The 12,082-nt window shown below is 50.7% G+C and overlaps 2 protein-coding genes across 2 annotated transcripts; both read left to right on the forward strand.

Moving 5' to 3' along the window:
• Positions 1 to 420: 420 nt before the first annotated feature.
• LOC102440076 (keratin, type I cuticular Ha7-like) lies at positions 421 to 2,207 on the forward strand (the record flags this gene model as incomplete). The annotated part of the gene is given in 6 exon segments (XM_014450852.1): positions 421 to 577; positions 870 to 1,031; positions 1,132 to 1,257; positions 1,634 to 1,814; positions 1,817 to 1,853; positions 2,072 to 2,207. Coding segments are annotated over 6 exon segments (799 nt in total), but the record flags the coding sequence as incomplete, so codon positions are not given.
• An 8,157-nt stretch (positions 2,208 to 10,364) lies between these two features.
• On the forward strand, positions 10,365 to 11,484 carry LOC102440386 (keratin, type I cuticular Ha1-like; the record flags this gene model as incomplete). Its single annotated transcript, XM_006108918.1, has 3 exons — positions 10,365 to 10,756; positions 10,904 to 10,986; positions 11,328 to 11,484. Coding segments are annotated over exons 1-3 (588 nt in total), but the record flags the coding sequence as incomplete, so codon positions are not given.
• Positions 11,485 to 12,082: the final 598 nt, after the last annotated feature.

Below are 12,082 nucleotides of genomic sequence, written 5' to 3' on the forward strand. Positions count from 1 at the left end.
CACATGGAAGCCTCACTCCTCTAGAGCTAAAGAAGGCCATTTCCTTCTTCCATGCTCACTGTTGGCTTTTAATCTGAGAGAGATCCCAGGGTCCATCTCAGCAGGGAAAATGGAAGAGGAGGTTCTGCAGTGATCACACTGCATCGTAATTACCTCATTACTCTGCTGCCTCCCCTCTGGCCGTCAGCCATCTGTCCATCCCAGTATCCTCAGTACCGGCCACTTTGCGGGTTCATCTTAGGTGCTTAGTGTTGAATGAGTGGGGAGCACCCTACTGCTTTCTGACTATGAGCACACTACACAGCAAATGCCAACTCACAATGAGATTGCAGAGAGGAGCCAGTGACGTTATGGGTGTACGTTGGGTCCTGGGGTCCCTTCTACCCTTGAACCTCAACTCCTATACCTGATTTGGTAAAGGTACCAGATGGAGCACTCACTCTACCAGCTGGTGGAGGCCGACATTTGCGGCCTGCGCAGGGCGCTGGATGACCTCACACTTGCCAAGTGCGACCTGGAGGCCCAGGTGGAATCCCTGAAGGAGGAGCTGCTCTGCCTCAAGAAGAACCATGAACAGGTGGGGTCCTTTGTGTGTGATCCGTGTAGACGTCTGGGGGGTGAATGCAGGCTCAGTTGAAGGAAGAAACGAGGCTCTTCCTCTGGCTCAGGATGGAAGCTCTGCAGGCCCTGCCTTATGGTTAAGCCTCGGAAGCTATGAAGAGGAGCTCTGGTATTCAGTGGGAGCATGTTCTTCATCCGCAGAGGGTGAAGGAAAATCATTGGGATGACGGGCAGTGGGAGATCATTGAGGCTTTGGGTGGAGGTAGTAGGAGCTCAGTGAATAGGACATCCTCCTTCTGTGCCCACAGGAAGTCCACACTCTGACGTGCCAGCTGGGAGACAGGCTCCTGATTGAGCTGGACACGGAGCCCACCGTGGACCTGAGCAGGGTGCTGGAGGAGATGCGGTGCCAGTATGAGACCATGGTGGAGACCAACCGGCATGATGTGGAGCAGTGGTTCCAAGCTCAGGTGAGGCGGTGCTACAGAGCAGGGGGCATGGGGGCCGGGGGAGCCTGGCTTCCATGTGGGCTAGTGAGCTGACCTGGTTGTTTATCCTACTGTGCTTCAGTCTGAAGGCATCAGCCTGCAGGCCATGTCCTGCTCTGAGGAGCTGCAGTGCTGCCAGTCGGAGATCCTGGAGCTGAGGCGCACAGTGAATGCCCTGGAGGTGGAGCTTCAGGCTCAGCACCACCTGGTGAGCTCCTGTGCGTGCATGGAAGACTGGGCTTGGCTCCCACTCCCAGGAACAGTTCCAGGTTCAGTATATGCCTCCCTTAAATAGAGACCAGGGCACAGCCTGAACCTTGACCTCATCCCCTTAGCATTGGACATTCTCATTATGTGAATGCTGAGGGAATGCACATTAACCCAGATGAGGGAGGTTCTGCAAACCCCTCCCAAGGTCTACGATGAAGAGCCATAGCACATTGTCCACTCCTCCAGCTGGAGACTGCTAACAGGGGCTGGACTGTCCTCTGGCAACCTCCTGGGGGTGTCATCATCTGGCTGCAGAGCCTGCGGGCAGGAATCCATGCTTTTTAACCTGCTTCTCATTTTCTTTGGCATCACAGAAGGACTGTCTGCAGAACTCCCTGTGCGAGGCCGAGGCCCGCTTCGGCACCGAGCTGGCCCAGATGCAGTGCCTGATCAGCACCGTGGAGGAGCAGCTGGCCGAGATCCGGGCTGACCTGGAGCGGCAGAACCAGGAGTACCAGGTGCTGCTGGACGTCAAGGCCCGGCTGGAAGGCGAGATCGCACGTACCGGAACCTTCTGGAGAGCGAGGACTTCAAGTAGGTCCTCTGATGTCTGTGTCAATGTCACGTGTAAAAGCAGAGACCTCTTATTGGCAATGCCCTAGAGGTGGCACTGCAGATGCAATCTTTGAAGACAAACTTGTTACCCAAGGTCTAAAACCCCGTTTGCTCCTCCGATTCCAGAGTGCCGGTATACTTTTGTCTTTCATGAACTTCTGATGCCAATGTTACAAACAGCGTTTTTCTCTTTGCAGGCTTCCCTGCAACCCATGCACAACCCCGGCCTCCAGCACCCCCTGTCCAGCCCCTGCAGCCTGTACCCCCTGCCCTCCCTGCCCTTCCAGGCCTCTTCAGGCCTCCCGTGGGCCCTGCTCGTCGCCTCAGCGCTGACATATTCCTCAGCCCGAGGTGCCAGAAAACAGAACACGATCCTTCGGCTCCATCTAGCCTTATTGCCTCAGCCAACCCCGGAGACTGGAGCCAGGCGGGCGGCGCTTCTCCTTGGGGGATTCCAGTCCTGCCGCTCAGCTCCAGGCCCTGGACTTGTGCTTCCTTTTCTCTCTTCCATTGCCTCCTGGTTTCTCTGAGATGTGGCAGGTAACCTTTTTTTATTTTATTTTACTAATAAACTGCACCTTCTGCAGCACAAGGAGGCCAGAGCCTGCTGGTCTCAGTTTCTCCATCCCATGCCGAGAGCAATGCTGGGAGCTCCTTGAACCAGCCGTTCCCGCAGAAGCAGGGCTTGTGGCTCTGGGAGATGGCAAAGCCGGTGATGACTGGGGTTGAACTGGGACTGCAGCAAAACGGCACGGACGAGAGATGCCTGTCTCTGGACCTGCCCCAGCCTATTTAGACCCGGATTCACAGAGCTTTTAAGGCACAGACACTAAAACACTCCACCCCTTTATCTGGCTGCAGCATCACGGCTCTTGCACAGAGGAAAAGCTCCATCCAGAGGTCCTGCCAGGTCTCTGCATAAAGTCAGCTTCGTGATCTCATGCTCCTGACCAGCAAGGCCCCGTGCTGGGCGTTACAGACCTGTGACCAGGGTCCCAGAGAAACCCGCAACAGGGAGCAGCTGTCATTATACTCAGCTGGTGGCTGAGTGAAGGCTTGACCTGCAGTCCCTTTGAACTAGACCAGTGGTCGGCAAACTCATTAGTCAACAGAGCCAAATATCAACAGTACAACGATTGAAATTTCTTTTGAGAGCCAAATTTTTTAAACTTAAACTATATAGGTAGGTACATTGTTATTAACTTAGTTAGGGTCCTCCTAAGGCTTAGGAAGAGCCACACTCAAGGGGCCAAAGAGCCGCATGTGGCTCGCGAGCCGCAGTTTGCCGACCACTGAACTAGACCAAAGCCCATCCTCTGGGAGCTTTGAAGGGGAAAGCAATCCGACATGAGAAGGTTTAGGGTGGTGGTTAAGTGTGGTCCTCCAACCGGTAGCACCAGCACTACTGGAAACTTGTGGAAAATCCACATTCTTGAGCTCCACCCGAGACTTTCTGAAGCAGGAGTCTGGTTTACCAAGACTTCCGGATGATTCTATGCACTCTCACGTTCGAGAACCACCGGGTTAGGGGCTTTATTTGGGGAGTGAGCCCCTGCCTGGCCAGACCCTGCTCTCCTGGCCAGTCCCATGGGGGAGGACTCCCTCAGACCGCTGCGCTAGAGCATTTCCCCTGCACATGACGAAACTCTGGACATATTTAACCCTGGTGATTGCTGAGCCTGTCAGACTATCGGTCTATCCATCAAACTGACCCACCCACGCTTCTCAACAGGCTCCCCTGGCAAGTCCTTCTGGCAGCTGCTGGGCTTGAAACTTGCAGGCAATAGACACATGGGCCGGAGGCTCCATATTTTGGCTGAGAACAGCACATCTCCAGAAAGCAGCATTGCACCTGGCCAAAGGCAGGAGGCAGGGAGGTCCCCATCACAGGAGATACGCAAGCAGGGCCTTTGCAGCCACCTGGTGGGGATGCTGAGGCGGGGACTCAGGTAGTTGATGGGGCTGGACAAGATGATTGCAGAGGGTCTTCTAGTCCCCAGATTCTATGACTCCGCTTTCGAGGTCGTATTTATCTTACGTGTTAAAGTGGAGCCCTCTCTGCTCTGTGATCCCTCTGAATCGAAGTCACTTGCTGGGACATTTACAAAGTCCGGCTGATGGTTGTTGAATCCAGTCCATTTGGTGCAGGAGTGACTACAGTCTCAAGCTCCAGAGGTGGAGAGAGCTCGGGAGCTCTCTGCCTTCAACTGCTCTCAAGCCCAGACTCTTCTTATCTGTCGGCCACTGTCCGTGTAGACAGGGCTGATTTGCTTGGGAGGCGCCAGGACTCTGATCATACGAAGCTTCGGAAGGGTCAGAGGCTGTCACGCCCTCCTCTCCCACCCCACGTGGTGGAGGTGTTTGGGCACAGGTGACACACCCCTGAGGCACTACCCAAGAGTGGGTCCCACTAAGGAAGAGCAATTTTGATTATTCTTATTTTAGCACCTGGCTCAAACACCTTCCCCTCCTCCTTTGTACTTAAATAGCTCCTTTCATCCAACAAGTTCAAAGCTGCCTAACAAAATAAACCCACTTATTCCTGCACATGACAGAGTAGGCAAGCATTATTCTTCCCATTTAAGGGGAGAGAGAGAGAAGGTGAGTCATTTAGTGGTTGAGGGATTCTTCTGGTGACATGAAATGAGTCAATGGGGCCCCAGGGTGATTGACCCGTACTTCTTAAGTTCACATCCAATGCCCTGTCATTTATAATTATAAGAGTAGCTTTGATGAGACATTGTTTGTGTATGTGTGCGTGTGTGAAGTGGTTTGGGTTCCTGGGAAGAATTACTGGGTAGACGGGTCTATTATACTTGGGGAGGTGTGAGGAGCTTCCCTGGAAACCAAGCAGCCCATCATTATCATCATCACTATCATCACCACCACCACAATATTCATTTTCATCATCATCATCACATTGTATTCAAAGCTCACATTCATTGAGCTCTTACTATAAGCCAGGCACTAAATTACAGATAAGTTTATATATACATATATAAACTCAATTAACCCTTACAGCAATTCTATGAAGCCAATGCTTTTGCTATCCCTATTTTGAAGATGAGAAACTGAGGCTCAGAGAGGTTAAGTAACACACCCAAGATCACACAGCTACTAGGTAGTGAAGCCAGAATTTAGATTCAGGCAGTCTGCCCCCAGCAACTGCTCTTAACCTCTGTGCTTTACAGAGGCTAAGTCTCAGATTGTGTCAGCAGAACCTTAACTACCCCCAATGCGTTTCCTTGAAGGAAATGAGAGACTGTTTATGCCAGAGGAACCATTTCTGAGGCTTTATGTCACAAAAGGTGATACAAGGAAGGAAACTCCTATAGCATCTCAAAATAGCTTGAGGAGCTTGGTCATTTTAATGTCTGGGAATCACCAAGGAAGGTCACCCCACCCCCAGCCATTACTAAACCCACTCTGTCTATTGAGGAAGAGGAGGAGAAGAAAAACAGATTCCCATATACACGTTCATCATTTTACCATTGACAAAGCACTTTCATATGTGTTATTCAGTTTGCCGAACCCCGAGAGAGACAGAACAGGCGTCCGCATGCCCATTTGCAGTGGGAGAAGTTCAGGGTTAGGGAGGGGAAATGACCCCCTAAGTTCTCACGGCTGGTCTCACTCAAGCCCAGGCCTTCTCATTCCCAGGCCATTGCCCTTTCCCTGCGCTGAACCTCTAAGGCAGTGTTTCTCCACCTTCCTAATGCCGCGACCCTTTAATACAGTTCCTCATGTTGTGGGGATCCCCAACCATAAAATTATTTTTGTTGCTACTTCATAACTGTAATTTTGCTACTGTTATGAATCATAATGTAAATATCTGATATGCAGGATGTATTTAGGCGACCCCTGTGAAAGTTTCATTCCACCCCCAAAGGGGTCTCGACCCACAGGTTGAGATCCACTGCTCTAAGGGCTTTGCTGGAAGCACATCTGGACAACACTTCCCATTCAGACCTACCCCACCCGCTGGGAGGGGTGGCTGAGATGGATTTACACAGCAAAGGGATTGCAGGGCCTGGGGTTCTCCCCAAGGAGAGTCTTCCTGTGCTTTCTCCTACCCTGCACTGTCCGCCTCACCCAGCCACATTCAGACTGAGCTCCTGGCCTCTGGCCACCTACTGGCCTCTCTCAGCAGAGGCTCCCCCTTTACCCTGGTTTTTGTACCCAAATCTCCTTTTTCTCCCTTCTTCCTCCCTGGTTATCAGACATCCTCCACATGTGTCCAGCCATTCACGCTGGGCTCCACGACCCTCCGCCACACATCTGCAGCCACAGGAGGGCTCTGTCCCGAGGATGGCACAGCTGTGTCTGCTCACTAGCAGGTGTCACCTCCATTTCTCTCCACTGATCGCATCCCCCTTTCTATTTCCTCGTTCACTTGTTTGGTTTAGCACCTTTTCTTTCTTCTGCCTCATACCTGCCTCCTTCACCTGCTTTGCAACTCATCTCAGTGCCTACGGGGATGCTGCAGGGCTGAACCATTTGTGGTCTCCAAAACAACAAGAACCAAATATCAAAATAATGAATTATGCCCGGCCAACATGGCTCAGTGGTTGAGTGGCGACCTATGAACCAGGAGGTCATGGTTCTATTCCTGGTCAGGGTATATGCCCAAGTTGTGGGGTCCATCCCCAGGGTAGGGCATGCATGAGGCAGCCAATCAATGATTATCTGTCATCACTGATGTTTTTATCTCTCTCTCCTTCTTCCTTCCTCTCTGAAATCAATAAAAATATATTTAAACACACACACACACACACACACACACACACACACACACACACACACACATTACCAGGCCTGGTTGAAGCAAAGATTCTTAAAAAGATATGGGTTCTAACAAGATCAGTTGTTTGAATTCTACCTGACCCCACCTAGAGAGTGGGGTCACCAATACACCTTCAGAACACAGGTAAATCATCTGAAATGGCCTCATCCCTCAGCCCCTGGCTGAGAACTATGAACTGGGTTGAAAAGCCCTGACTGGGGTTTGGGGCACGAATAGGTGTGGGAAGAAGTGGGAAGGAAGAAACTTTTTTTTGAGGGGGGCGGGGGTGAAAGGCCCAATTACATTACCTCATATTAGAGTTAGTTGTGGACCTGTCTGTCTGCCCAACAGGACTGAGAGCTCACAGAGGGCAGGGGCCTGCCATCTCCCTCCCATCCCCCTGTCCTCCCAGCCCCAGCCCTGGGACTATGCCACGTGCTATGTAGACATTCAACAAATGCCTGCTTTCCTTAATGTCGCACATACAGCCTTATAATTACATTAAACACAGACCTATCTCCAAATGTCCAGCTCACACCTTTAAAACTTCTCACCTCCTTACCTTTTTGTTATTTCTCAAATATTTTGGGGCCCATATTAGCCTGAATTGCTCATGAAAAGATAAGCCTCTACTGGAACTACGAGTCTTCTGTATCACTGTGGTCCCATGCCCAGCACCGAGGAGCTGCTCAATAAATGCATTTGGAATAAAATTGAACTAAATGAAGAAAGTGGCTCTGATAGTCCATTGACTGCTCAGTTTCTTTCTGAATGAATAAGATTTGCAGCTATTTTAATTAGGACGTGAGAGAGTACGTGAAGTCTGATCCTCACCTGTGGGAGGTCATGGAGACCTCACAGCACCAGAGTCCCACTTCCCCTATGAATCCGAGCAACAAATTCCCCCAAGCCTATCGATATTCTAGAAACACCGCAAGAGAGAGGCTAGATTTACAAGGGACAGCAGCATTATGGTCACTCACCAGTCAGCCCATCTGCTGCTCCATCCAGAATTCTTGTGCCATTTCCCCTTCTGCAGGGATAAAGGAATCTCCAGGCAACACGGGTAACCTGTTCCTTCCCGCATCCCCCGCATGGCTGTTGATTAGCCGTGAACTGGAGCCCATGCAGGTCTGACTCCCTCTGCTCCTTGCTCCTCTGCACGGTCCTTACTCGTTCAGGAACAGGTAGCCTTGTCCCCCTTTTGACTTGCGCTGCCTCCATGCAGACAATGGTGTCCTTCTCAGCCACAGACACATCTCAGTGTGGATCAGGGAGGTGATGCTCTGGTCTGGACGCCTTGGAAGACTGCCGCTTCTTGCTTCTTTCAGAAGCCCCAGAAGCTGTGGTCTTGTGTCTATAGATCTTTCCCGAGTCATCGCCACTTACATCTCACAGGACACTCAGCAGGTGGGCCACTCTTCCATCCTCCAATGCAGGTTGTCTTGGTTACTTCCCAGTGTTGCATCCTCCAGGTTCACTCTTATGAAGACGGGGCATCTTTGTCTGATATGCGTGGCCCCATGTGATTCTGGGGATTCCTTCTAGGTTTCCTTCTTCCCTCTTCTTCACGTTCTAACCTCTCTTATTAAACACACCTCTCCCTGTTCCATCTCTCTCCATTTCTCTGGTCTCTGCGTTGTGCACAAATTCGGTGCCATTACTTGTCAATCCAATCCTCCAATCTTTTCGTATTTACAACCTGCACATTCTCCTTTGACTACTGCCTTCACAATGCTACACTGGCCAGTCAGGAGATCAGGCCAAAGAGCTTAAAGGATGCTGCTGGCATTGAGTCTGTGCTCAGAGGAACCCTCCCTGGGTGGCGAGGAAGGCGGGATTGAGGAAACAGCTCCTTGCAGGCTGACAAGTTGGGAAGCAGGAGGCTCCGTGCTGTTCTCTACAAGCAAATGCTCACGAGGCTGATTCACAGGCCTTTCCATTCGTCCCGAGCCCAGATGAAGTGAGATGGGAGCTTCCTACTGACTGAGCTGCCCAGCCTTGTGCCTTTGCTCTGGAGAGTCGGTGATGCCTGCCCCGGCACCCATCTATTTCTTCTCCTTTAATTGCCCTGGAGGAAAACAAAGAAAATTTGATTTTATTATATGCCTGGGGCTTCTTTGTAGTGCGGTGGGGCATCTTAATGGCATTATAGTAAGTGGCGATAATGGCCTTGGAGAAGGCAGATGAAGGACCTTTTATCTGAGACTCAAGCAGAGAGCCGTCAGAATACTGGCATGAAAGCTGGATGGGAAGAAGGACTCCAATAAGTTGTCAATAAAGCTGCCACTCTGGCTGGCAGCCAAAGCCACAGTGGAGGTTGGGGTGCTGCTACCCAAGATGCAAGGGGGGCCCGGTGATGCCTATAATTATGCAACTGATATATATACTCAGAACTTTGGCCACCTCTTCCTCAGACCTTCTATGCCTGCCTTCAGACCTTCTGGTGCCTTTCCTCATCCCTCAAACCAACCCCAATCCTCCAGGCTTGCTTTGCTACGTCCCCTGCTTATGCGGCATCTCAGCATTTTCTCTCCCTGTGAACAGGTCCTTGGATTCAGTGACATGACCACAGAGCCGTCCCTGGTACCTTCTAACTTTTGGTTCTTAAACCAGGTTACGTGGAACCGAGAAAGGCTGGGGATGGGAAGCCCAGGACAGGATCAGTACATCTCCCTGGTGTATCGATTTCACTTAGCGAACTGGGCAAAAAGTTAGATAGTTTAACTGGAAACTTTGGAACGATTTTTTATCTTAAAGCCAAAATGGGTATATGACAAAATATGAAGTCAATCCACATGATGCTTTAAGATCAACCTCAAAGGTTTTCATGCTTGTGGAAGCCCCTCTGGGCGGTCTCTGGACTTTCCCAGCTACCGGCTTACTCTGTCCCAATGCTATGGACACCCGTGGAAAAGTCCACCGTCACCTTCTTGTTCCTTCTCACCTGTCTCCAGATGCTTTTCCCAGGTCATTGAAAAGCATTTGTATGGCTCTCTCAGCTTGCATTTTTCCCAACTCTTTTTCAAAATGATCTCTTCCTCCAGAAACTCCCCTGACCCCCAACTAATGATCAAAGCCTCTACCTTTAAAATCTCTCTACAACGCCTTTACGGGATATACAAGAGGTGTTACACAAACAGCTGTCCACCTTCTCAGCCAGTCCTATCCACCTCCGGGTTTCCAAGGCTTGGGGTGCCACAGTGCTGAAGGATTCGACTCTTAAAGCAGATGGAAAGGGTGCCCATTGCTGCCACTTCATACAACTTCTTCCTTGAGGGACTGGGATTGCCCAGTCCCTCCCTAGAGATGCCGGGTGGGCTATGAGGTGGGTCTGATTATGGTTTTACAGGATCACGTGACGCAAAAGAATGTCACTGGATAGACCAACTCCCAGTTAACAAGGGCAGTTACTTGGGCTAGACTGTGTGGCCTCTTTGAAGGTCTACCACAAAAGTCTGATTTCATGGGTGTACTGAGAGGAGTCCTGACTTAGCAGGAAGCTCAAGTAAAGAATTTTATGGGACAAGAATTTTATGGGACAAGAGACTCTTATGAGGAAGGCAAATAACAGACTGAAGGGAAGGGCATTTGAAAAGTGGTGAAGATGTAAGAAGAAAAAAGACTTTACAGACTATGTCCACACCCTCTGTAGAGAGGGTATAAATGCTCCTAGAAGAAGGAGTCCTACACGCTCCTTGGAGAGCTGGGACTCTGTTTTCAGCTGGGTGACTTGCTCCCTCCCAGCACCATGCCTTACAACTGCTACCTGCCCAACCTGAGCTTCCGTTCCAGCTGCTCCTCCAGGCCCTGCGTGGCCCCCAGCTGCCACAGCACCCCCCTGCCCGGGGCCTGGAACATCCCCGCCAATGTGGGCAACTGTGGCTGGTTCTGCGAGGGCTCCTTCAATGGCAGCGAGAAGGAGACCATGCAGTTCCTGAATGAACGCCTGGCCAGCTACCTGGAGAAGGTGCGGCAGCTGGAGCGGGAGAATGCAGAGCTGGAGAGCCGCATCCAGGAGCGCTGCCAGCAGCAGGAGCCCCTGATGTGCCCCAGCTACCAGTCCTACTTCCGGACCATCGAGGAGTTCCAGCAGAAGGTGAGGGGCCTTGCTGTCATTGCTAAGCAAGGGGAGTTTGCCATGATTGTCAATGTGTGGTAGAGAAGTGTGTTTCTTGCTTCTATGTCATCTTGACTCTAGCTTCTCCTCTTTACTGTCCTCACTAAGTGCCCTCTCATTCTCCAGATCCTGTGCGCCAAGTCTGAGAACGCCCGGCTGGTGGTGCAGATTGACAACGCCAAGCTGGCCGCAGACGACTTCAGGACCAAGTAAGTTCTTTCAGAATGTGCACTGGGGTCCACTTCTTTTGTTAAATCTCCAGAAGAAAAGGGATTCCCATAGCTTTATTGAACAATGGTTTGACCCATTGGTCACAAAGGATTCTACAGGGATTGAGGGGAACACAGCTAAGTAATCACCAAGAGATGAGGGCTCAAATCAATCATTGCTTTTTGGATCCATATTGGGTCTTGATAGCCTCCAGAACCCTCTATCTCCTGGTTTCACTCATTGCAGAAAGTGGAAAGACAAGAGGAATGGGGTTATCAGAGATCATCCCTGAGAGTCTTGGAGGTCTGCCAGTTACTGTTCTGATCCTGTCCTTGTGCAGGTACGAGACGGAGCTGGGCCTGCGGCAGCTGGTGGAGTCGGACATGAATGGGCTGCGCAGGATCCTGGACGAGCTGACCCTGTGCAAGGCCGACCTGGAGGCCCAGGTGGAGTCCCTGAAGGAGGAACTGCTCTGCCTCAAGAGGAACCATGAGGAGGTGAGGCCGGAAATGAGAAATGAAGAAACCTGATTTAGTCTCCTGCTGAGGTGGCTTTAATGATTTCCTTTTAAAACACCAACACTTCATAATGACAGAAAAAAATGAAGAGGTGAAACCTATACATGGTCCCAGATAAGTTGTCTCTTTCACTCATAATTGGATTTCCCCGAACACTCCCACCAGCTTGTGATTGGTCGCTGTGTTGTAGAATGCCCACATTGGCGGGGGTGTTCCAGGCCCCATTGTTGTATTCATGCTATGCAAAGTCATTTCTCACCATGAAGAGCCAAAAGAGTCTCTACTCTTTCAAAGTCTTGGTGAAGAATAATCCGGGGCTCCTTCTTCTCTCTCCTGGGATTAAATTATTCTCTTACTTGATGGCAAGAATTATTTGATGCAAACTGGGAAAGTGGAGGATTAGTCTGATATTCAGTGGCATCCAAGCAGGTCCTTGGAAATATATATCTTTTAAAAATTGTTGACACTATTACAGATGTCCCCTATTTCCTCTCCCTTTGCCCCCCTCCACCCAACTACCACTCCTCTACCTCTGAGATGTGTCAGTCTGCTCCATGTTTCACACCTATGGTCATAT

The sequence above is a fragment of the Myotis lucifugus genome, unplaced genomic scaffold (assembly GCF_000147115.1).
Source record: "Myotis lucifugus unplaced genomic scaffold, Myoluc2.0 scaffold_4328, whole genome shotgun sequence".
NCBI classification, from domain to species: Eukaryota; Metazoa; Chordata; class Mammalia; order Chiroptera; family Vespertilionidae; genus Myotis; species Myotis lucifugus.